At 37.4% G+C, this 27,774-nt stretch overlaps 1 protein-coding gene across 5 annotated transcripts in view; it reads right to left on the minus strand.

The window, feature by feature from the left end:
* Nucleotides 1-166: 166 nt before the first annotated feature.
* Nucleotides 167-27,774, minus strand: part of gal3st3 (galactose-3-O-sulfotransferase 3) — a 29,828-nt gene continuing 2,220 nt past the window's right edge. The window contains exons 2-6 of one of the 5 annotated variants that reach the window (XM_055195332.2): nucleotides 25,915-26,005; nucleotides 25,521-25,620; nucleotides 12,968-13,104; nucleotides 3,301-3,398; nucleotides 167-2,042 (exon numbers count right to left, since the gene is read on the minus strand). In XM_055195332.2, the coding sequence (XP_055051307.1) occupies nucleotides 842-2,042; nucleotides 3,301-3,398; nucleotides 12,968-12,976 (1,308 nt within the window). In that variant the 5' untranslated portion in view covers nucleotides 12,977-13,104; nucleotides 25,521-25,620; nucleotides 25,915-26,005 and the 3' untranslated portion in view covers nucleotides 167-841. Of the gene's footprint in view, nucleotides 2,043-3,300; nucleotides 3,399-10,290; nucleotides 10,601-12,967; nucleotides 13,105-25,520; nucleotides 25,621-25,914; nucleotides 26,006-27,774 lie in introns of those variants that run through there. The other 4 variants (XM_055195331.2, XM_055195328.2, XM_055195333.2 and 1 more) reach the window with 4 other exon arrangements.

Genomic DNA, 27,774 nt, shown 5'->3' on the forward strand with positions numbered 1-27,774 from the left:
GTTTACTTTTCTAATATTACCTAAAGAATTCATACTGTATTTGAAACATAAGACCACTGCATTATAATGCATTATGTATATATAAAGTTAAATATATAAAACATGTAAGAGAGAAACAAGAACATTGCTCGCTCTTGTGATGTGAATAGAGCAACTCCTCATCCCCTTTGCATTTAAATATCAATTCTTTATTCTCAGCTTAGTAAAGGCTGTGGTCAAAACAGTGTCCTAAAATGTAGGTTTGTAACCCAAGCATTGCACAAGGCAAGTGTAAATATTATATTATAATTTTTTTAAAATGTGCATTGATAGAGTTGCATCATCACTAATACTCGATGTTACCAACTTAAGAGACTAAACTTTGTCTTATGGCTCAGGCGTAGCACACAGCACATTGATAGCATATGACAATGTGCGCTTGTTCAGCTTAAGTATTCTATTACCAGAAGGCAAGTACACAAACAAAAATCCCCCAAACAACTTCCAATATACCAGTAGGCTTAAAGTGACTGGCTGGCTGGTTGATGATTAAAACACAGTGGCCCACCATCTTCAACCAACTTGACCTAAATTGTCCGTCAGGTCAACTTCATTCCCACCGGCTGGTAAGACAATTGGCCAACCAGCTTGGACCAGCTAGAAACCATGCAAAACCAGGTACCATGTTTGGCTTTTAGTGTCAATGGTGGCCTTAATACAACAAAAATGTTCTTTCAGACATCCCAGACACCAGGTTGGTTTTTAAAATGCAAAATATATATAAATGTATTTATTAGTTGACGCTGGTCATTCAGAGTACCCAAAGCACCTCTCTGGTGCACAGAGAACAGCCCCTGATGGGTCACATGAGGTAATTTCTAGCTCGGGGCTCTTTGTGCACACGAGCCGACCCCACGGACCGCAAACTCTGCTGGGAGTTCTGCAAAAATCGCTTTCGATAACGGAACGACTCTGATCGGAGTAATAGCTGTGAGTACTGCACCTCTGGCATTATCATCTTTAAACAGTCATCTCGTGGATACATCCCTTTTTGCGTTATGTTGGCTGGCAAATCATACCCAACAATCGCCACTTTGCTACTTGGCTGCCAAGGTCGTAATTCCTTATTTGCAATCTGAGAAGCTGAGCGAAGTTGCGGCAAATATCCACCGAAGCAGCCGCGTACAAGTCGATCTCGTGACTGACGCAACATCTGGACTTCCCGCTCGACACATGGTAATCCCAATGCTCTCAGCTGCCGCCACAATGAGGCATTAAAGTAATCATACAGTACGGAATCTATGGCATTCCAGGCTCTGACTTTTTTCGTCATTACGCTGGAGAGTCTGCTTTTAGAGGATTGGGTCCGCATGTTAAGACTCATATACAGAACATCGTCAAGGTCCCATGACAACAAGCGCCGTAGAAGCACCAACGATTCGTCGAAGTATTCTGAAATCATAACCAATGAGAACACTCGCTCCAGCTCTTCAGCAAACCGTGTTGCATACATTGGCGCTTCTGTCGAAGGCCGATCCTTATCGCCACCGAGGTCAAAGGTCAGCGTATTCCGTGCGTACATTGAATCATTATCTTCCGGACGATAGTAGTTCCAGGGATGCTCTAGAAACATCTCTAAAGAGCCATTTGGAACACGTTTAAAGCTTTGGCAGTACTGATTGTAGTAGCTAAACAGCGACTCAAACATGGCTCCTGGTTCCCGCAATATTGTGATGTATATTGTGTTGTTGGGCATGAGGCGTCGTATCTCAGCGCGGCTAAAACGCAAGTGATTGGTGATGATGTCCGGGGGTGTGGTATGTGGGTGAACGAAGCGGCTGCTGAACGTCCGAGGGTAGCAGAACTGGTGGGCACATGAGGTAACAGGAAGCGCCACGGTGAGGTTGTTGCGTTCAGCAAAGCGGAAGAGGATGTTCTGCACAGTGGAGCTGGCGGTTTTGTGTGTCTTTAGGAAGGCCACACTGGTATGTTTGAGAGCAGGATCACTGCTGCCCGTGGAGAGGGTGGAGGATGTACACCCCAACCAGAATGCCTCAAACGTCCTACAGCCGGAAATAGAGAAACCGGCAACAGAATAAATCATATTACAATCAGCAATACAGTAATACTGAATATCATTAAAAAAATTCCCATAAACAATTTCCCCCATTAATCACTTAAGGAGAAATACTGGAAATTCTGCTTGTGAAGTTTTATCTTTGGTTTCCTTTATTTATTCTTCACGCTATTCCGGCTTCTACGGATAACTGGCAAAAAAACAGTTAATCCACACAAGTTAAAGGAATAGTCTACTCATTTTCAATATTAAAATATGTTATTACCTTAACTAAGAACTGTTGAATCATCCCTCTATCATCTGTGTGTGTGCACGCAAGCGCCGGAGCGCGCCGCGACGCCACGACAGCACCCAGCCTAGCCCCATCCATTCAATGCTGCCATTTAGAGATAAAGTTAGAAGTGACCAAACACATCAACGTTTTTCCTATTTAAGACGAGTAGTTATACGAGCAAGTTTGGTGGTACAAAATAAAACATAGCGCTTTTCTAAGCGGATTTAAAAGAGTAACCATATTTTATGGCGTAATAGCACTTTTGGGAGTACTTCGACTCGGCGCAGTAACACCCTCCCTCTCCCATTATGAGAGTGAGAAGGGGAGCGGACTTTTCAGGCGAGTCGAAGTATTCCCAAAAGTGCTATTACGCCATAAAATATAGTTACTCTTTTAAATCCGCTTAGAAAAGCGCTATGTTTTATTTTGTACCACCAAACTTGCTCGTATAACTTATCGTCTTAAATAGGAAAAACGTTAATGTGTTTGGTCACCTCCAACTTCATCTCCAAATGGCAGCACTGAATGAATGGGGCCAAGCCAAACGCCATCGAAGCGTCGCAGCGCGCTCCAGCGCTTACGTGCACACACACAGATGATAGAGGGATGATTCAACAGTTCTTAGTTAAGGTAATAACATATTTTAATATTGAAAATGAGTAGACTATTCCTTTAACCCATACACAAGTTGGGGGAGGGGCAATTTTCACACAAAAGCCACCTGACCTAACCATGGCTCGGGTACCAGGGACCTTCTTCCTGTGAGGCAACAGTGCTAACCAAGAGGCACTGTGCCATCTTTGGTTTTCACAGCAGGAAGAATGATCAGGGTGTGTGAAGGAGTTTTATAGTTGCGTGAGCCCTTACTTAATTGTTTACCCTGCTGAAAAATCTCCTTCTCTTCCTTTTATTGTTCTCTGTGTTATTAATGAGAAAAGACCAAACAGGTTGATTCTTCAAAGGTTCTTACAAGTTCAAGTGACCTCCATGGCGGAGAAGCAGGCTGACACTACTGATTGCTATCAGTAGCAGGAAAATCTTCTTTTGAGACATCTCCAGTTTCTTTAACTGCAAAAAAGGAGAAATTAATGGCAAATTAGGTGAATGTTACTCGAACCTTCAACATGTTCATAAAATCAAAAATTTAAATGAATAGCAACGTATTCAATGGTAAAAAAAGTTATTTAACTGTGTAAAGGCCTATTCACAATGGCATGAATTTTTTTGCACACAATTGTGCAGTAAATATTTTTTATATACAGGTATTTACAGCTGCATAAATCTACCCATGTATTTACACAACATAAAAAACTGTACTCCATATTTTTTGTCCTGATTCAAGCTCATTAACAGACATTCTTAGGTACTGGCAAAAACGTTTAAGGCACAATGTGTAGGATTTCTCTACTAGATGTCGCATTTTAAAAGCGATAACAAAGGCAAAACATAAATGACAAAGAGAGTGGAAAGATGGGATTTATTATTTTATGCCATTGTAATAAATTAGCTAGAAGACACAACAGCTGCGTGCTAGATGCGGTTTAACCACCACTTCCGCACGTGTCCACAGGTGTTGCCATAGTTGCTACAAGCGGAAATCGAGGACATTATATAAGGGATGAGCTATTATATTAAATAGAAACTTCTCTGGATTTACATTATCCCAACAGTTCCCAAGGATTTGTAAATATACAACTGAATGAAATATTACACTGTGCAATGGGTTTTTAAATATTTTATTTCAAAAATCTTGCATTGTGGCTTTAAGGATACATCTTTGTTGATATGGCCATTTCTGTTTATTCTATTCTATGTTGATTTTTTTTTCTACAAGCTTCTAAAAACTCCACAAGCCGGCGAATTCTCATGACAAAGTTTTATCTTGGTGTGAACATGCCTTAACACAGTAATTCTGTTAACAGTATTTTGGAACAAGATGACCCTCCAATTTTAGAGCGCCTTTTTAAAGGATATGGGTCATGAAACACATCCTCAGGGACAAAGAAAAAAAGTGAAGAAGGAGCACACGGGACAGGTGTCACGTACTAGCTTTCTGACAGTGTTTCGGAAACATCTATATGATGCATGCCCTACTCTTCCGTTAGCTTCTAATTACACTTATCTCATCTCCTTTGCCTTTCACTCTCACCGTATCAAATTACTTTTCTACACAACCTGACCCTATTTTCACTGATCAAGTCCTGATACTACTTTTCTACACAACCTGACCCTATTTTCACTGACCAAGTCCTGATACTGTAGTTTAAATGGCATTAACATTACAGAAGCGTAAGCTTTTATTTTACTCAGTGACAATCAACAATAGCCAGAGCAAAGCCAAACGAATAACTGCAAATCGAAATTCGCATCATCTCAGCATAGTAAGCTTGGAGTAGTAATTTTTTTTAATCATTTTTAGTGCTGCCTCACGATTAGTCGTGACTAATCGTTTGCAGAATAAAAGTTTTTGTTTACATAATATGTGTGTGTGTGTACTGTGTATAATAATTATGTATAAATACACACACAGACACACATGTATTTAATTAAGAAACATTTGCATGTGTATATACATGTTTATATTTATATATAATTTATATTATATATAAATATAAATATTTATAAGATAAATATATTTTTTTCTTAAAATTATATATGTATGTGTGTGCATTTATATATACATAATTATTATACTTAATCACGATTTCAGGCCATTCAGAAATACTGCTTGCTTTGTGGAATCTGCTAAACGCTACATTCATGTTTTAGTAAAGTCCTCCGTGGATTACATTCAAACTTGTTCATGGTGAATACTTGGACCTGAATACAACCCGAATGTGGCAGTCAAATGGATCACAGGGCCCCCTATTGTGTGGTTCAGTTTCTTCATTTTTACAATCTGACATTCACCATTTGCAATGTTTCTAGTTCTAGATTTTCCAACTTTTTACTGTCTTGTCCAAAGAGGTTTTTGCACAAAAAACTTGCACTTACTTAGAGGGTTTTGCAGTGAAAGACAGTCAAGTTTACAGTCAAGTTTAAAGATACATTAACTTAAAAAGCTGTCATTGGGGCAGTACCTTTTCAAAAAGTACACAACTCTATGTGCAAAGGTGTACCTTTTGTAAGGGTACCACCGCAGTGACAGCTAGGGACGTTTTTTTTTACATTTTTTTCTGACAGTGTACTAATTTTATGCTGTAGAACTTTAAAGCATGTAAAGTATGGCCAATATTCTCTCTATTGGCTAGATCATTAGATGTTTAAAGATGCATTGTGTAACTTTTAGAACTCTTGACAGAAATTCAATATACACATAACTATATTATCAGTGGTGTATAAAGACCTTACAAAATGAACTGTATTGTTTTTATTACAACCTGAGGCTATTTTGGGGATTTCTGCCAGGGTTTTGCCTACCCAATTTCACAAGCTTCCCATACCCACATGCAGTATTTACATACAAAAGTTTGGTATAATTTTACAGGAAACCCTTTGAAATTACATAAAACACTGTTAAAAGTGCTTAACATGGTGGTATGTGTTGTCAGTCCTCTAATAAACACAAAAATAAATAGGCACTTTTTGATGTTTTTTCTAAAGTCTTTATTTGAAAGTGTGTAACTCTGGCCCTGATACAGCAACCTGCATAGAGTTTTGTTTGATTCCAGCAAATGTTAGCTTTTGGAGAAAAAATGACATTTGTCTCTATCCTGATGTATGCAAAAGCTATTTTACTCCAACTGAAGGGAGGAATAATACCATTTTTGTATACAATTTCCACCTAAAAACATTTGATGTGCCCTCCCCATAACCACATACAGTGAAATAAATGCAATTTCTTTATATCATTTTACAGACAACCCTTTGATGTTACACAAAAAGCTGCTGTTTGTGACAAATATTGTTATTTAGGTTGTTTTTCATATGATAAACCACCAAATTTTATTTGAAAGTGAATAACTCTGGTTCTGTGTACACTGAAAAAAACAACTAGTAAAATTTACTTAAAAAAATCCTCGTAACAATATGCACGGACTTTTTTTAAGTAAAATTTACTGCTTTTTTATAAGTAAAACTTACCTACTAAAATCAAATAAAATTTACTTAAAATTGCATGATAAAACATATGTTAAATAATTAATTAAATGTTACTTAATTATTTTATTTAGAAGTTAGATTTATTTTAATCGTTTAGGTAAAGTCTATTAGGTTTTTTTTTTAAATTGAAGCATTGCTGTCCTAATAATATTAAATAATTCGTATTTTCTGTTTGTTTTTTTCTTTAACATATTAATATGGACATAGTTCTTTTAAGTGTTATAAATGGCATTATAACACACAATTCATGACTGACAACAAGTCAGTCATTGAATAAACTTGATTCGGAACAGAAACGCACACAAACTGTGTTTCTGACATGCATTATCAGCACTGTGGAAAGAATTACAATACAATGTTCTGAACAGAAACACTGATCACCTGAACGGTGACTTCACAAAATTATTATTTACAACAAAACAACATCAATAATATAAGAGCTTAAACCTTTATGACATTTTGCTAACAAATATTTAAGTAGTTAAAGTTCTTATCAGTTCTTATTCTGTGATAAAGCTTAAAAAATAAAAATATTCAGGCGCAAAGAATTGTGGGTATTCCTTACAACATGTGCAAATAAATGTAAGTAAATTTTACTTAAATAATACAAGAAAATATCTAATAAGACTTACTATTCCCACACAGTTCATTTTTTACATGAATTAATTGTGTATTTATCATCATTTTACTTAGGAAAATCTAGTTCTCAATAATATTATTATGTAGAAATTATGAGAGTTAATCTAATAAATATTACTACACCAAAAAGTTCGTTTTTTCAGTGTACTCTAACAGACTGCAGACAGTTCTGGTTGTTACCAGCAGCAGACAGTAAACACCCCCAACAAGAATGGTCTCTTTGGCATGTCGAATTCAAACGTTATTCGTATTTTACTGAAGGGAGTGAAAATACATTTTTCATATAAAAGTACTTTGTTTTGCACATACAAAAAATAGCAAGGGATTATTCATGCACACAACCAAAGAAAATGCTGGGAATTGACTCATTTTTAGAGTAGCACGGTCGGACCTAAGATGAAAGATGGTGTAGCATTTGAGGCTTTCTGTGCTATCTGTGGCAGTTCATGCTCAAGTTTCACATATGTTTACAAAAGACGTTTTTTTTGACCTCATTATTCATTCGACGATTGTTGGATATGTGATGATAATAGAACAAAAAAGCAGTAGCCGAGGCGAGTATGTCCGAATACCTAGTATTCCAAAAACAGTATGCGAAAAGTACCTGGATGACCTACTACTTCCGTATTGATGTGATGACAATGTATGTCACGTGATCAGTGTTGGGAACGTTACTTTAAAAAAGTAATTAGTAGTTACTAATTACTTCTCACAAATAGTAACTGAGTTAGTAACCGCGTTACATTATTATAAAATTGAAAAGTAATTACTGTGTTACTTAAAAAAAATCTAATATTTCAAATAACTTGAATGCCCCTTACAAAATTAAATATGTTAAACAACTAAAATGGATAAATTTGTGGCAGCATGTGACGATGTGAGGTGCTTTATTAGATAAGAATTACTTGCCACAGACGTGGAGAGACTTTTTCTTCATGGGCATAAGTTGCACATTACACAAACATTCTTGCCTTTCACCTCAACAATGGAAAAGTGCTTTATACTTCGTTTTTGCGACCGCTACCTTTGAGCTTGTTGTACTTGCCATCGCCCTGTCCTGGACTTTTCGGAGTGACTGATGCGCGATGACCGTGCTGCATGTCAGTACTTTGAGATGGGGCACAGCAACAGCACCGCTGCTCGTTGAGAAGAAAAAACAACGCATATGTTCATGTCAGTCTACAAAAGTCTCCAACCACGCCAGAAAATATAGCTACATTTGTCCTATAAACTCACTAAAGTGATAGAAAATTGCTAAATCTAGCGAAAAGGGACCAAGTGGCTCAGACTTTTTTACACTGCTCGCTCGGACTCGGACTGTGCGAGTGTGGTGCCTGTTTGTGAACTCTGCCTCTGGTTGCCTAATGATGGAAATTAAGCCAATCATCAGCAGCTATGTGGTTGTCTCACCCCCACTAAAACACACACACACCAATCATCATCAGTTATGCTTCTCCCAACATACACACACATACACACACAAGAGAAAAACAGTGTTTGGCTGAGAGAGCGAGCATACGCAGGTGAAAATCACTACAGTGAGATCAATTTAAGTAACGCGCAGCATTTTAATTTCAGTATCGATAACGGCATTATAACAGGGGAAACAGTCATTTATTTGATTACTCGTTACTGAAAAAAATAACGCAGTTACTAACGCTGATTACTTATAACGCTGTTATTCCCATCACTGCACGTGATGTATCAACATGGCGAATGTTGTACGTCCGAATCGCATTCATACCAGCAGGATTCATACTATACAGTACGTACTGTTTTAACGCGCTAGACGCGATTCCACCTCATCAAATGGCACGAATTGAGCATTGCCGCGGCAAACACATGAGTTGAAAAATTTGAACTAGCGGAAAACGCGGCGCGTTAACCAATCAGGAGCTTACTCTAGTATTGACGTGATTACAGGATGCAAGTGGAGTCGCAGAAGCCCCTCCCATGACACGAATTTCCGCATGAATGTCTCGATGACTAGAATTTCACCGGCGAATGAAGCGAATACACTCCAAATGTTCAGGCTGCTGTGTGTGCGTGTGCCAGCTGTACAAGGATGAGAGCAAAATTAAAGTTTAAATGCTCAAAACTTTAAAACACATGCAAATAAAAAACTTTTGGCATGAGAATGCAATTGTCCGCAATAGATATGTGTTGTATACGCTGTATGATGGGGATGTGAAGACGCCTCGGGTTGTTGACCGGAGCGTGTCTTCTTAGAACACACATATCTCCTTAAAGGCAAAGAGAGAAATCCAAATCTGCATGTCACACATGAGCAACGGGTTGTAAAAATGCTTGCGCTACGTAAAAATGTCTTTAATTGCAGCCGCATTAAGGATCCTTTTGATGCCAAAAGTAAACAGAAAGATCGCTTTATGAGATCGGTAGATTTAGCGAGCACCGATCAAGTCATTTAATGCCATTATCAGCCGCTACCAATCAGAGGCCGATCGATTGGGAGGCTTGGGAGACGTTGGACCTTTCAACAGGACAATGATCCCAAGCATACCTCCAAGTCCACTAGAGCATGGTTGCAGATTAAAGGCTGTAACATTTTGAAGTGGCCATCGCAGTCACCAGACTTAAATCCGATTGAGAACCTCTGGTGGGACTTAAAGAAAGCAGTTGCAGTGCACAGGACTAAGAATGTGACTGAACTGGAGGCTTTTGCCCAGGATGAAGGGGCGAAGATACCCGTAGATCGCTGCAAGACACTTGTGTCAAGCTATGCTTCACGTTTAAAAGCTGTTTTAACTGTAAAAGGATGTTGTACTAAGTACTAAGATTGAATGTCACTTGGGGGTTGAATAAAACTGATAATGATGTAAGCACAGAAAAGACATTTGTGGTTATTTCATTATAAATGTTATGTTATTTTTGTCTGACCTACACGTGCCTCTTTGATTTAATTGTAAGCAGGATGACTGAATGATCAAAATCAATGTCAAACCGGCCAAAACAATCAATTTCAGTTGGGGTTGAATAATTTTGAACACAACTGTATTTATGTGAATCAGATTCATCTTGTCTAAAACAAACCAAGTTTAACTCTCTTTAAGTCCTAAAGATTCTGCAATGTGATTTAACAGAATGAAATACATTTACAAACCATCTCCTTAAACATAACAACGATTCTCAATTTAATGTTAAAATGAGACCAGCAATACACAACACATTCACGATCATTCCTTGTCATCCAAAGTAACAATAAGCCAGCATGAAGGCAATCAGATTAGAATCTGAGCTGCGGTTTTTGTTGGAAATAAAATATGGCTTTTGAGGGAAAACACTGAGAGTCAAGCTGTGATCCTCAGGTGCTGAGTGGTCCTATTGTGGAAGGGTATTCTCAGGAGATCGTGTAGAGTTACTGCGTTATAGCCAAGCTTGTGTGACTGGTACAGCAGCCGCTTTAGGAGTGGCCAGCCAGACACAGACTATCATCTCCATCCCAGATGTATTAGACATTGTTTAGCTAAACAAAGACTTTTAGAAAACAAAACCCTGTCTTTGTAGCTCCACTACAAGGGAAAACATCAAACAATTCAGATCCTTCAAAAAGCACATACAGCCATCACAAAAGCAATTTACTTGACTCAACTGGATTAATTAGTGTGTGAAATGGGTGATTAGATTAACATTTTGAAATTATTTATTTTGACATCTGCCATATTTAAATAATGTATACATATACCTAAACCCAACTTGGTGGCCAAGACAATTTTTGGTCTCATGTAAAACAGACATCAATGGGGGTGATTCAAGCCTGGGTTTAAAGGTTCATGTCTATCTTGTCAAGCAGTGAGCCAGGTTCTAATGACTTTGTTAGTCTTGTTTCCTTTCCTCAAGTCAAAATAAATCTTTGGTGTCCCCAGAGTATATATGTGAAGTTCTAGCTCAAAATACCATATAGATAATTTATTATAGCATGTTAAAATTGCCACTTAGGTTGTAGGTTTAGCAAAAATGCACTGTTTTTGGGTGTGTCCTTTTAAATGAAAATGAGTTGATCTCTGCACTAAATGGCAGTGCTGTGGTTGGATAGTGCAGATAAAGAGGTGGTATTATCCCCTATTGACATCACAAGGGGAGCCAAACTTTAATGACCTGTTTTTTGTTTGCAAAGAATGGTTTACCAAAACTAAGTTACTGGGTTGTTCTTTTTCACATTTTTAGCTTGATAGAAGCACTGGGAACCCATTTACAGTATTGTTCAAAATAATAGCAGTACAATGTGACTAACCAGAATAATCAAGGTTTTTAGTATATTTTTTATTGCTATGTGGCAAACAAGTTACCAGTAGGTTCAGTAGATTCTCAGAAAACAAACAAGACCCAGCATTCATGATATGCACGCTCTTAAGGCTGTGCAATTGGGCAATTAGTTGAAAGGGGTGTGTTCAAAAAAATAGCAGTGTCTACCTTTGACTGTACAAACTCAAAACTATTTTGTACAAAAAAAATTCTGGGATTTAGCAATCCAGTGAATCACTAAACTAATATTTAGTTGTATGACCACAGTTTTTTAAAACTGCTTGACATCTGTGTGGCATGGAGTCAACCAACTTGTGGCACACCTCAGCTGTTATTCCACTCCATGATTCTTTAACAACATTCCACAATTCATTCACATTTCTTGGTTTTGCTTCAGAAACAACATTTTTGATATCACCCCACAAGTTCTCAATTGGATTAAGGTCTGGAGATTGGGCTGGCCACTCCATAACATTAATTTTGTTGGTTTGGAACCAAGACTTTGCCCGTTTACTAGTGTGTTTTGGGTCATTGTCTTGTTGAAACAACAATTTCAAGGACATGTCCTCTTCAGCATAGGTCAAAATGACCTCTTTAATTATTTTAACATATGCAAACTGATCCATGATACATGGTATGCGATAAATAGGCCCAACACCATAGTAGGAGAAACATGCCCATATCATGATGCTTGCACCTCCATGCTTCACTGTCTTCACTGTGTACTGTGGCTTGAATTCAGAGTTTGGGGGTCATCTCACAAACTGCCTGTGGCCCTTGGACCCAAAAAGAACAATTTTACTCTCATCAGTCCACAAAATGTTCCTCCATTTCTCTTTAGGCCAGTTGATGTGTTCTTTGGCAAATTGTAACCTCTTCTGCACATGCCTTTTTTTTACAGAGGTACTTTGCGGGGGATTCTTGAAAATAGATTAGCTTCACACAGACGTCTTCTAACTGTCACAGTACTTACAGGTAACTCCAGACTGTCTTTGATCATCCTGGAGGTGATCATTGGCTGAGCCTTTGCCATTCTGGTTATTCTTCTATCCATTTTGATGGTTGTCTTCGGTTTTCTTCCACGTCTCTCTGGTTTTGCTCTCCATTTTAAGGCAGTGGAGATCATTTTAGCTGAACAGCCAATCATTTTTTGCACCTCTTTATAGGTTTTCCCCTCTCCAATCAACTTTTTAATCAAAGTACGCTGTTCTTCTGAACAATGTCTTGAACGACCCATTTTCCTCAGCTTTCAAATGCATGTTCAACAAGTGTTGGCTTCATCCTTAAATAGGGACCACCTGATTCACACCTGTTTCTTCACAAAATTGATGACCTCAGTGATTGAATGCCACACTGCTGTTTTTTTGGGCACACCCCTTTCAACTAATTCAACTAATTGCTTAATTGCACAGCCTTAAGAGCGTGCATATCATGAATGCTGGGTCTCATTTGTTTTCTGAATATCTACTGAACCTACTGGTAACTTGTTTGCCACGTAGCAATAAAAAAATATACTAAAAACCTTGATTATTCTGGTTAGTCACATTGTACTGCTATTATTTTGAACAAGACTGTACATCACTTAAATATAAAAAAGGTTTTCAAAATATTCTTTAATGAAAACCTCTGCTTACGATGCCCATGTGTTTCTTCAATCCTGTTTCTCCTGGAAGTTTTCCCTTTCCGCCAGGTCCTCACATCTTTGGAGTATATTTACACAACTGATATACTCTTCATGATGTACAACTGTGATTGATTTCCAAGGCACGGGCTGGAGGAGAGAGGAATAAGGAAACGAGGAAGCATCAATCTGATTATTGAAAAGCAATTAATGCATCAAGACAATCCACTGCATTCTGGAATGCCAGTCAGTATGCTGGGTTCATTTAGTATGCACATTTACATGTACTGAATAAGCGGAAAACTATAAAAAATTTGCTTGTCATAGAAATCTGTTTTCATGCAATCAATAAGTCAGCTATGCAATAAACTGGGATTTGGATTTCAGTTTTTTTATCGCAGGCATTGACGTCTATAGTACTAATCATTCGAAAAATGGTGGGAAATTTTTCTAAAGTTATACAGTTGTATCTCTTCTCATGTCTGCAGAATTTATCTTTTACACACACAGACATGCACATATAAAAAAAGGCCTTTAAATGCAACAGAAAATCGGAAGAATAAGCAAAAAAACTACCCATGCAGATCAGACTTATTTTCGTATTTTGCTCACCATGAAAATACATCTTGATTTAAGAATTTCTACTGAAAACAAGACAAAAATACTAAGTAAAAAAGTAATTTTCCCCAATAAAAGAAAAGCATTTAATGCGTTTACATGACCTTACACATTTTCAATTTATTAACCATAATCGGTGTAAGACTGTGTATGCAAACACACTTAATGATGAAATTTTCCCATACTGGACAACTCATCTTAAGCTTTTCCTTTACTATTGGATTGTTTTGCGATTTGTAAAACACATGTGCCAAGATCCAGCAGTTGTGTCAACATTATTTAAAATGTATATACAGATCGGATCCTGCTAAAAATATCACATTCACATTTACTGCATGTTTCTAAAGGCAGCTGGAACAAATACTGCAGGTAAAACACAACAGGCCAGGATATGGTATGGTATGGGTACCTTAGATACAATTTGAAATACAAAAATGGCTTTTTGGATTTTTTTCTGCAACTGCTGACCTATAGCAGTCCAGATCTTTAATCAAATAAAAGTCAGCTGACCGTATCTGTGTCAATTAGCAAAGACAATCTGAAAAATCCATCAGTTTGTAATATCCTATGCTATTACCCACAGAATAGAGGATTTTTAATGAATTGGTTGCGCTAGTTAACAATATCAATTTTATTGGCCCAAGTCTGTCTGAACGACTGCCAACTTATTGACCAATTTAAGTATCAATACAAATTGTATAGATTTTTTGTTAGACTGTTTTTAAGAAATATCACATACTTGACCTCATAAACTCTGCCACCCCCGTAGACCCGTTTCCAGTCCCACACATTTTGAATTTATAATATGTTACATAAAACAACAAAGCTGCAATCTGCAAAACTGCAAAGCTTTTTTTGGTTTAAAACTACTCTAAATTCTGCTGTTTTTTTTTTAAACCCAAAGCTGGGTAAATATACGACAGAACACATGTTGGGTTATACATAAACCTATGCTGGGTTGTTAACCTAACCATGAGTTGAAACAACCCAGCATAGGTTTATTTATTAACCCAATATGTGTTCTGTCCAATAATTACCCACCACTGTGTTAAAAATAACCCAGCAGAATTTAGAGTGAAAAATCTGTTTTTGAGAAAGTACAGCACATACTATAAAAATGCAGTGTTAAAAACTGCCTCCTCACCTCCTCACTAACAACGGTAAGCTAATAGTAAGGATTTATAAGTCAGGTGCAATTAGGGGGCATGCACACCAAAGCTTTTACGTCTGCGGCCGGCGCATGTTTTCAATTGTTTCCAATGGAAGCTTGGCATTTTTCAAAAAAGCTAGCAGCTAGCGGTTTTCTTCCACGCTGTAAACCGTCGCAACTTTCACACACTTTCAAAACGAAACTACGGATATCAGCCGCTTTAGTTTTATCAATGAAAGGTTACAAATAGCGCTGTTCACCGTATGTTCACGGCAGAAGTCAAAAAAGACGTAAAACTTGTGTTTAATACCTCAGATTAGATAAATGGGCGGAGAGAAGGCGGTCGCGTGTGGCTATTCGAACGCATTCAACCACATGTGCATTCCGCAACTCCAAAGCGATCCGATCGAAAGTGGTTTCGACTACCTCTGGATGTGGTTGAAAGTGGCTGAAAGTGGACGAGCTCAAAACGTTTTAAACACCCTTTACACCTAGCATTAACGTCGTCCATTTATGATCCGATTGACGAAAACGCATGTTAATGCCAAGTGTAAACAGCCTCTAAAAGTCTTGGTGTGCACGCACGCTGGTAATATCGGTGACATCCAGAGGTGGGTAGAGTACCCAAAATCTGTACTCAAGTAAAAGTACAAGTACTTATACAAAAATGTACTCAAGTAAAAGTAAAAGTATCAATCTAATTATTTACTTGAGTAAGAGTAAAAAAGTATTAGATGAAAAAACTACTCAAGTACTTAGTTACTCGTTACTTCTGATCTGATAGAGAAGTAGCACAAAAGCACTGAATTTCAGACTTCTTGGAGTGTTTTCACAAACCTCTCCTTAAGAGTCTCATTGTTCTGCTTATATACAAGTAAAGCAGCCTATCTCAGTCCTGCAATGGGTACATTAACATCACGTAATGTGTCGTTTGAGAAAAAATCTCAAACACACACACACACACAGATGTTTTTCTGACGGTTAACTCTGTATTTATTTTCATGTTCACAACACAAACTTGTCAGCGTCTGCCTTTAAACATGCAAACAGTAAACAAATAAGAACGTGTGTGTCTGTTTGTTATCATGTTTTTATATGAATAGGTTATTTTCATTGCCATTAAAGTGCAATTACTGAACATAAACAGAAGCTTAATAAAAATGATCATTTTAGAATTTCATATAGAACTTATCTGTTTTTGCAAATCATCTCTACATTTATTATAATATATAATACATGTTTCTTTCAAATCAATCTTTATTCTTTTATTTTTATTCATTCATTCTTTAGGAAGGATTTAAATAAAATACAATCCCGTTTTTATTTGAATATATTTTCTACACATTAGTGAGGTGTCCGGATTTGTGTATAAATGCAGTCATTATATTATGCTGTTAAGTTTGTTTAATTGTGGGGAAATGATATGGAAATGTGCAGATGTGAACGTGCTGTTTGTATGGTTTAAAGGAATAGTCTACTCATTTTCAATATTAAAATATGTTATTACCTTAACTAAGAACTGTTGATACATCCCTCTATCATCTGTGTGCCTGCACGTAAGCGCTGGAGCGCGCTGCGACGCTTCGATAGCATTTAGCTTAGCCCCATTCATTCAATGGTACCATTTAGAGATAAAGTTAGAAGTGACCAAACACATCAACGTTTTTCCTATTTAAGACGAGTAGTTATACGAGCAAGTTTGGTGGTACAAAATAAAACGTAGCGCTTTTCTAAGCGGATTTAAAAGAGGAACTATATTGTATGGCGTAATAGCACTTTTGGGAGTTCTTCGACTCGCCTGAAAAGTCCGCTCCCCTTCTCACTCTCATAATGGGAGAGGGAGGGTGTTACTGCGCCGAGTCGGGGTGCTCCCATGGGTGCTGTTGCGCCGTGGAATATAGTTCCTCTTTTAAATCCGCTTAGAAAAGCACTACGTTTTATTTTGTACCACCAAACTTGCTCGTATAACTACTCGTCTTAAATAGGAAAAACGTTGATGTGATTGGTCACTTCTAACTTTATCTCTAAATGGTACCATTGAATGAATGGGGCTAAGCTAAATGCTATCGAAGCGTCGCAGCGCGCTCCAGCGCTTACGTGCAGGCACACAGATGATAGAGGGATGTATCAACAGTTCTTAGTTAAGGTAATAACATATTTTAATATTGAAAATGAGTAGACTATTCCTTTAACTTACAATAGGATATTAGAATCGCTTGCACAAGAGTGCATATGGCAAAAAAAACTCGGACAGTGGGTGAAATGACCATTAATACTGTTCAAATAGACAATACTGTGACACTTACTTCAGGCTGGATCTTGAATTCCTGTACGCTGAGATGTCAGCTCGTTTATTGAACAAAGCACGCATCACATTATGAAACTATTCTTTTTGACCTCTTGGAGTGAAAACATAGACCGAACTTGAAGCCACGCATGATCTGCCTCCGATAACTCGCACAACGCACACGCGCCCTCATCTGCTTCTCCTATCATCTACGCGACCGCGAGGTCGCGCGCGCTAAAAGGGTGACCGCGCGGTCGCGCGCTAAAGGGATGACGCAGCCTGTTTCGCGCAAATTTCGAACACGCCCTATAAACTTTAAAAATATATATTCATTAATTATTACCATTTGACAGTAGCGCAGTAACGCCGCCGAATGTAGCGAAGTAAAAGTACAGTTTTTTCACTAGAAATGTACTTGAGTAAGAGTAAAAGTACCCATCCTTAAATTTACTCTAAAAGTACTAGTTACCCGAAAAATGTACTCAAGTAAATGTAACGAAGTAAATGTAATTCGTTACTACCCACCTCTGGTGACATCATTTGACTTTGTAAGGCAAATGTGTACAGTAATCTGTAATTTCTTTTAAACAGAGATTGCAAACAAGCACAATAAAGACCACAAAAAAACTAAAAATGATCTCTGAATTGCAATTAAATAATAAATCTAGACTGAAAATAGATCACAATAGTCAGATTCGACTTTTAAAACAACCACACACCCGCTGTGCCATCCACTGGGCTTTACATTCAGATACGGTAAACTTTTAAGTTGTGACTATGCCGATTTATCAAGAACACATCAACAGGTCTTGCTGGGTTTGGTGTATTGTTGGTTGCATTTACGAAACAAAAATCTGCAGAATTGTGCAGTACCAGCATACAAAAAGAATACAGTGCTTACTGGAGGTGCTTTAAACTATATAACTAAACATTTGTCTACACATAGAATATCAAACCACTTCCAGCATTTTTCATTCCGCTCATGGTTCAATACAGAGAAATCCCCAACCTCCTCCTTCTGCCCCCCGCACATCTAATGTGTAGTTATTGTCTAAATCCTAAAAATCTATCTGGGAAATGAAGCTTGAAAATGAGCAAACAGTCATCCATCCAACTACCCACAGACAGGCACACGCTTTCTCACAATATACATACAAGTTGAATGATTTTTTGATATGAACAGATATTTGTTTTGTTTTTTTCCAGTACATTTCAGCTTATACTGTACAGATACATTTTTGTAAAATACCAAGCATTCTGTATGAGTTCCTGTAGCTCACATCGTAGAGCATTGTATTAGCAGTGCATAAGTTATGGGTTTACAGTAAACCCCAGGAAACACATATTGTATACACGACTCCAGGGCAGCTCCGCACTGTGGTATCAATTTGGATATGGTCTGTGAATGATACACAATCACATGTGAACTCAGACACATGTCATTCACATGCACCTCAACTTTTATATCCTTTTCACTTTTCTGTTGAGAAAAACAGCTTTACGTTTATTTTTGTGTGTGCATCCTCCGTGTGATAAATGCAGAATATGCAGTTGTTTGAAACATGACAAGCAAAAAGCAAAAACCTTAAACAAATTCTAAGGAGGTGTGCACACCAAAGCTTTTTATACGCGACTATCAATTTTATTTTAGCCGACTGACAGCTTTTTCAGCTGAGCACTTTGGTTGTTGTGATAATTCTGCTTTGTTGATCAGTCGTTGTACGATGTGCCGGATGGTTGTTGTGATGTTTATCCCACCCCTCCTTCACTGTGATTGGACAGGCGTGTGAGAACTGACATTGATGAGTTGAGCTTTTTACCCAAAGTTGAATATTTTTCAACTCTTGGTGCTTAGCGCTGAACGCAGACAAAGAAAACACTTTTTTTGCTGATGTAACATGGCTGCAGCAGGCGTAGGGATATCATGAACTGCCCGAAAATAGTCCCCTTGGTTACTTACAATGGCAGGGGACTATTTTTGGGCAGTGTGTAATATCACTACGCCTGCTGCAGCCATGTTCATCACCAAAGTTCTTGGTTATTACGCCAGAATGAGAGTATAGTTTAGCCATATCTGCCGTCGGGCTATCTTGACTTATAGGGAGGAAAAATATATTTAAATGCTTATGCATTCTCTCACATATTTGAATGGGTAATTGTGGTGTATGAAAATCAGGCATCGGGTATTTAAATTGCGTTTGAGTGCACGCTCGATACTTTACTTTCACTTTCGCGGTCGCAGTCGCGTGAGCCGCAGTACAAGAAGCAATCCGTACTGATTTGTCATGTATTTGTTGTGCGAAATCCTCCAACTTCGTCCTGTTAGTCATTACTATCCTCACGTAAAAAAATAAATCTCTCGCAGCAAGCTTCAAAGTGATAAAGATTGTACGGGCAGTGAAGAGAATTACGAAAAATGCTACAGTATATGTGTCTCTGTGCAGAATCGCTTCTCAAAGCAACAGTAGCCCCTATTTTTCGGATCGAAAAAATTATCCAATCTGTAACTGGATGATCCAGAATGTAAGTTTAGTGACACACTGAACCAGTATTAAATGGTAAGTTTATCTGGTGTGGAGATGAGCAGTAACACTTGGTTTGCATGGAAATCCAGTTTTTTTGTTTGTTAAAAAAACAACAGCATCAAAACAACAACAAGAATAGCAAATTAAACGTTGTTAGAGGCCTTATTGGCTTTGTATTGGCAAAATTTGGTCCGTGTTTACTAGATTTTTTCTCAATATTCTACATTAAAAGTAATGTATTTTTTATTCGAGCTACTTGCATTAATTTCGGGCTACAAAAGAGTGCCTGCCCGAAGGGCTACCAGGGATTTTGAATTTTTTTTTAACGCGATGATAATGGTTTAATCAAATTCAATGCATTGTGCTAAGCTATGCTAAAAGTGCTAGCGCCAGACCCAAAGATCAGTTGAATGGATTTCAATATGGTAAGAATCAAATGTTTAACTCTAGGGGAGTCCCCTTAAGTTAATAATCAAGATTTATAGAGCAACCACAAACACTTACACTGAAAAAAATGATTCATTGAATTTAATAAAAAAAAAATCAGTGTAATAAGTAATAAAGTTGTCGACAGGGCTTAGGGGGCGTGCACACCAAAGCTTTTATGCCGGCGGTCAGCATATGTTTTCAATTGTTTCCAAAGAAAGTTTTTCAAAAAAGGGTTTTCTTTTTCTGCGTTCAGCGCTAAAAAAGCTCGTCAATGTCAGTTCTCACACGGCCGTCCAATAACAGTGACGGAGGGGTGGAATAAATATCACAACAACCAACCGGCGCATCATACAACAACTGATCAACAAAGCAGAATTATCACAACAACCAAAGTTAGAATGTCCCTTTAACCGTGGGTCACACGAGCAGCGTTTGAGGCGTTAAATTCGTGTCTAGTTTGCCGCTTGAACATTTTGAGTTTATTTGCTTCATTCACTCGTGAAAGAGGCGTGTGAAATTCTAGATATCGAGACATTCATGCGGAAATTCACATCGTGGGAGGGGCTTCTGCGACTCAATTTCTGTACTCACGTCACTACTAGAGCAACCTCCTGATTGGTTAACGCAGCGTGTTTTTCCGGCAAAGTTTTTTAACTTGCGCGTTTCCCGCAGCAACGCTCAATTTGCGCAAACTAGACACGCGAACGAGGCGGAATCGCAACTATGCCTCATTCAAGCCACGAAACCTCCAGACACGCATCAATGCGTCGTCACATTTACTTAACATTGAAATCACTCGCGCTTGATGCCTCTACCGCGACTGGTCTGAACGCAGCATTACAGGTTTAGAATTTGTCATCACAGCTTGAGTCAAACATATTTTTTTGTGATGCCTCATGAATTGACGTCCCAACCCCCCACAACCCCAAGCGCTAAAAAAACCCAGTTGCCCCAAATACCCCACAAGGAGAGGATTACATGTACAGACTTCTCTTTAGTTCACTACACTAATTCCTCCTCTGAGCAGAATGCTTACTGCTGTTATCGACTTTAAGGAGTTTTAAATGCACCAAGTTAACACTGATTGAATTGAGCTTGTGTGTGAACAATTACACAATATATGAACTCTGTATGACATAAATGAATAGACACAAAATGCAAAACAAATGCTACAAATCTGAAGTTGGATATAGACGGTTTCAGCAGTAACAACATAAACAAACGGCTTTCATAGAACAAACTTCTGGTAAAATTACCTTAGTTCAAATTACAGCTAAAGCACATCAAAAACTACACTAAGCTGATGTTATTGTGTAAAATGTGTACTATATAATGTATTTAATGTTAATTACAGATCGGCTGACAAACCTCACTTCACAAAGGGGTGATCCAAGATCGTCATTCCCCCTCAGCTTTTGGAAACCAAAACATTTGTAACTTTCGACGAGGTATTTGGCAAAAAGCAACTTAAAGGATTTCTTCTACAAACATACATTCCCTTAGACCACTCCTATCAACCAAACATTGAATCACCTTTGCTCTGTTTGCTTGCACTAATAAAGGATTTTTCAAGAATTACCCCAACACAAAAAAAAGTTTAAAAAAAGAATTGTAGGATAGCATCGACCAGAAAAAAAGAATGAAAATAAATAGCCCTTGGTGCATACCTGAGATTTACTGTACAGTCTTACACTTCTTTTAATGGTAGTTTGCTCTTTCACATCGGTGGCAATGAAAGGAAAACAGTACGTGTAAAGGCGAAAGCAATTAGCTGTAAAAAATGTGTACGATTTGACAATCATGACGATTCACAGACAACGCTGCTGAATTTTGAAATTGTCTTTGTGGGAAATAATTTAGAAATACATTTAAAAACTGAAGACTTACAAAATAAATCTTATTTTGTATCAGTTTAAGTAATCACTGGCCAAGGTGGCAAACAGAAGGTAATGGGTTCAAATCCCCCTGACACTTGTCTAACTAATCCCCTACGGTCCAAAGCCTTTCCCGAGATCCAGACAGCACAGCTCCACTGGAACAGACGAGCCAAGCGCGAGATTGAATTATCGAGATGTAACAATCAGTACAAAGCTGTTCTGCACATACAAACGCCTGCTGTGTTTATAGACTGGAGCAGATGGCACAACCGCTGTGTGAAAGCTTAGAGATAACTAAAATGATGGAGGGGGTTAAAAGAGAACATTAGGGGAAAATACAATATTTACCTATAAGTATGCAAGCAGACATGCAAATGCTTGGAAACACACTGCAATTTTGTGGTCGGATTGTATGTCAGTTGTTACCAGCCATATAAATTCATATGAAGGTCATAAATTCAGGTAGCTAGAAATGTCAACAGTACAGTTAAACCAACAAGTCCTGCATTTAGTTTCTATAATGTTATTAAACCTATTATTTGTCAATGTCAATAATTTACATACAGTATGCTACCAAGGTAACATTATCTACAGTAGGATGCTGACAGCCACAAGAGCTGTAGAGAGTAAATGACGACAGCATTGTTAAAGGGAGGTAACGGTGGGGGTTCAATGCGTGCTGCCACTTTAACGTTACTGATATGCACTCAGGATATCGACTCACACTTCTGCTCCCAGTGTTTGAGCACCAGGGGACACCCTCCACACCCATGAGGGGCTTAACTGTAGGGCTTAGTGTCTGCGTGTGCACGTTTATGGAGTTATTGGATCTGTTGCTGGAAAGGAGCATCTGTAATAGACTGATAGTGAAACTCCTTTCTAAAGAGCACTTCATTAATCCTTTAAGGGCCCCTAGGCAACCTGGGCATCCGCCTTATGCCAGAGGGAAATTTCAAAATTTCCAATTTGCAGTAGGCGTATTTTGTGCAAAATATGCAAATTTTCTTTTTTTAGATGACCTCGCGTATTAGTCAAATTATTCAACCAGACCACACTAGAAGGTGCACTGTATGTGTATACCATAACACGGTGCACTCAATAAGAATTGTTAATGTAAACAATGAACTAAATTGTATTATTCGGAAATTAACAGACATTTCTGTTTACCATAATGGACGGCAGTAATCCAATTATTATTATTTTCTTTTTAACATGCAGAAAAATTATTATAGTTTATATCAATATTTAAAAATGTCTACACAAGTCTACACAATCTACAGGTAAATGTGTGTTTGTATGTATTTGAAAATGTTGACTGAAGCCTTAAATTGGCCTGGGACATTGGCAGTGGAAGTTCCCCTATACCTATACAGCGAACATCTTGTTTTAATATTTCTGCAAGAACAGATTGAGAAGTGACCACTAGAAAACTTACACCTGCTATCATACCAAACACAGAATTTTAAAGCAAAAACAAACACAACATTTTAGCTAACAAGAAAAAAAAAATCACATAAATTCCAAATTCTCAGATCGGTTTCAGGTCTCATTCATTCATATTATCGCACGGTAAATGGACATGACCTCTGTAGTGTTTTTTTATTATGCTATTATGCTATTTTGTTGTTATGTATAATTAGTCACATAAAATAGTCTTAAAAAGACAATGCTTTCGACTATCGTCATTATTTCTGGGGTAATTAACCGCCTTATGAAAAGTAGCTATTGTGACAGGCCTATCTGCATCTGCAATGTAACCGGACAGATCGGATCCATATTCCCATATCAAGACATGTTGTGCGTCATTGAAAATGCGACACTGGATGATCACGTGACTTTTCTTAGCAGCTCAATGGAGGACAAAGGCTCCGCTAAGTAAAGTAATGTTGAAGTTTTATGTCTTGTTACAGAAATAAAGCTCTATAATATTGTATCTCTTATAATAATTTTGTCTCTTTCCATTGCATATCGTGACATTTTACTTCCTCTGAGGTTTAAGCTGCTCAGTATGTCTACCTTGAATTGTTATAGTGTTTAGGGTAAATGCAGTCGGTGTTAAAAGATGATGTAAGCGAGTCATTAAAGCAAAAAAAAAAAAAAAAAAACGAATATAGACAGTTTCATCGGACGCATGTGCTGTGACGCGATACACGTATGGTCTGAACTTTACTTCCGTTTCAGCTTTTTTAATGGTCTGACTAGTTGCTAAACTGAACTCTTGAACAAATACCTCATTGAAAAAAAAAAAATTTTATTTCCTAGGTAATCTATGTGTTGTTTATTTTGTTGTTATATAAATAAACTACGTTTAAAGGAACAGTATGTAAAAATGTATATCAATTAATCATAAAATGGCCCTGGTATGTCACTAGACATTAAGAAATCATTTTCATTTCAAATACTTATATCACTAACAACAGTGGTCCATTCAGGATATTGTCATTTAAAAAGTGGAGTTGCAGCCCTCAACTGATGTTTATGTTGTCATGTTGTGAATTGGCCACTAGCTGTGTGCTTGCAGTACCAGTTTTAGCCACAAGTTTTGTGATTGCAGTACCAGTTTTGGCCACAATCCTACATACTGTTCCTTTAAAGTACTTTGTTGTTATTTATTCTTAGCGGAGTTTACCAGAAGTTACGTGTTGACCATGAAAGCCTCTTGTTTATGTTGTTACTGCTGAAACCGTCTATAGGCAACAAATCAAAATTCGGCATCAAGATTTGCAGTGTAAATCCAGCCTAAATGTTATTATGCCAAAATAATGATTTATTTAATTTTAAGTGAAACCATTGTTATCCTAATTTCTGAACTGTAATCTGTAATCTTAAAAGAATAGTTACTTTTTTGTATCCTGATTACGTAACAACGTTACATCCAATCCGTTTCGTAGGGACATAATTTTCAACACAGATTATTTATGTGTTTGCTGAAATATCTTATTTTTGTTCACCTGTAAAGAAAGTTATGGATTGTAGCTTTAAAAACCAGAATTTCAGGTCTGATCAGCAAAAGCCCTTTCATGATAGACAAACCAATGTAATGTTTTCATAAAGCCTGATTTGTTGTAGGCCTAGTTGAGGAAACAAGGTGTGACTGTAAAGATGCTCTTTTCTCTATTCATCTCTATTCACAAAGATGACAGGATGGTCAACGTTGCTTTGTAATGCAAGATTATTGAAATGACAGCAGTGGCTAATTTCTCTTTGTAATACTAGGTTAAAGTAATGTACAAATACTGGCAAAGACATTATTATGTAAATTCTAAATCATATACTGCAAGTAATGAACAAGCCTATGTCGCATAAAGGTGTAGACATGAACTTAAACCTCTGGGTCTTGTAAGCAATATCACAGTTGATATAAATACATTTAGGATACTTTTTATATATTTACTCCAAGGTCAGCAATACTGTATGGTTTTAACTTTATTTCCTGTTACTTTTATTTCAAACTGCTTAGTTTGGTGGGGCCAAAAAGGTTTATCACAAAACTTTGTATTCAGTACAACAAAATTGTACAACTATTTATACACTATTTCCGTGAATGAAAAGAAACTTTGGATTGTAATCCTTCCTGTTAGTCCATGTTGGCACAAACAGAAATACCACAGATGCAATGGGCATGCAAGAAATCACTGTTTAAATTAGACATAAAAACGAAGAAGCATTTAACATTTTACCTTAAGAGCCAAAAATAGGCAAGAAATGCAGGAAATGCGCATCCAAACCAGCACCGCAGTATGGGGTTAAAATAAGGCTTAATGCAGCTTCATTGAAAACCTAAAATGGACAAACCATCAATTAACGAGTGATAAAGAATGATGACACGAATGAAACAGACAAAAAGAAAAAAGATGACTCACATGAGAGAAATTAAGGGTCATACAGTAGAAATTAATGCATAAAGGTGGAATAGAGAAAATAATGGGTTTAAGACATTTAAAGCAGGTACGCAACATGCATGTATGCACAAATATACATGGAGATTTCCCCATTGCTTTCTCGAGAATCCGACCGTAAATATTTAATCACAGGCAATCTTATCAGATTCCCACTTTAAATGCCAACACACACCAGCCCTGAAGCAGCAGAAGAGCGACTGACCGACCAAATGCCCTGTAGACAGTCTCTGTGTCTCACCTTTCTCCCATGAGCAGAATACACGCTGGTATAAAAATTTAAAAAACACAAGCCAATAAAGATCCTAATGAAGCTGACAAATTAATAAAAGGCTTATAAGAGAAATTTAGGGATTTATTTTACATTGCCCTGATGAGCTACTTTAGAGCCAGCTGAAGGGTCTATTAATAATGTAATACAATCATGTAACGGATCTTAGCAGAACACACTTTCTCCTATTGACTTTCAGGAGCGATCAGACATAAGCTTACTTGTTACTGTTAACAACACTGTTTCCACAATATATTACTAGCAGTAATTAGAGCATTGCAAATTGTCGAATCAGAGTTGAACAGTGATTTGGATTCATTTTAACATACAATGTAAGCTGATTCACAAAAACGTACGTTTTCGGGTTTCTGAAGGAAATTCAAAACATAAATTTGATTTGTTGTTTTGCACATTGTGGAAAAAGACGATTTAAACCAGCAAACAGAAGTAAAGATGTGTCCACATATAGATTTTGTGTTACATGTTAGATACAGTTATGTTCAAATAATAGCAGTGTACTGATAAAAGTGAATAAAGTGCAAAAATTTCAAAAACAAAGTTTATTTCCATATTTCAAATGTATTGAATATGGGTGTCACGATTTCAATTTTAAATCGAAATCGATCGAAATTAAGTCACAACCTCGAACTTCGAATTAAAAATGGGATCGCCGATGCTGCCACGCCCCCACGTCACGTCTGGTCGGCTTGCCAAGCGGGGGGAAAAACCTCTCAGATATTTATATCTTAAACATGAGGGATGTATTGCTACAACTCCTTGAAATGCATATCATACCTAGTGACCTGACTTCGGACATAGCGCAGCTCTCTGCACGTGCGCGAGAGTGAGGCGCCAAGATGCAGCGGATTATATTTTAAACAAAAGGGATAGTTTGCCTCAGCTCGAATGAAACACATAAAACTAAACAAATATGTAATGATTACTGCTTTAGTTTATGTTTAGAATTTGGACAAATGCGAGAGCGCGTGCACGTGAGAAACAGAGAAGCGCAGCTGCTTATGATGCGCTGGATTTATTTCAGATGCTAGTCCAAGACGCGCGCATTAAGTCCATGTGCGTGCAAGAAGGAATCCTATAATAATAGGAACTATAATAATAATAATAATAATAATAATAATAATAAATATTAATGGCATAGCATTTTTTGTCTTTCAAAAAAAGAGAGTAAAAATCGAGAATTGAATCGTGTTCTCAGAGTCGAAAATGTAACCAAATCGAGGATTTGGAGAATCGTGACACCCCTAGTATTGAAAACATTACACATTCAATATAAAAAAAAATCAAAGCATTAACATAATATGTATAAGTCTGTCTTGTTCTTTTAAAGGGAAGCAAATAAAATGAATATTAAGCCGTTCAAAAAAAAACAGTGTCAACATTTTTCTCTGTAGACACTTAAAACTGAATACATTTCTTAAGAATTAACTTCACTTTAAACAATTGAATTTTTAATATTTAGTTGCATAACAATTGTTGTTGATGACTGCTGCACATCTGTGTCAAATCAAGTCAACCAACTTCTGGCACCCAGAAACAGGTATTTCAATCCAGGATCCATATTTCCTGTCAAGTTTTAGGTTTTGCGTCAGAAAAATGTCACCCCACAAATTTTCAATGGGGTAGAGATCAGGGGATTAAGCTGGCCACTCCATAACCTCAATCCTTTTTGTCTGGAACCAAGATTTAGCTTTCTTGCTTGTGTGGTTGGGGTTGTTGTTGAAACACCCATTTTGGTGGCATTTC

Source organism: Misgurnus anguillicaudatus, chromosome 21, assembly GCF_027580225.2.
Source record: "Misgurnus anguillicaudatus chromosome 21, ASM2758022v2, whole genome shotgun sequence".
Classification (NCBI taxonomy): Eukaryota; Metazoa; Chordata; class Actinopteri; order Cypriniformes; family Cobitidae; genus Misgurnus; species Misgurnus anguillicaudatus.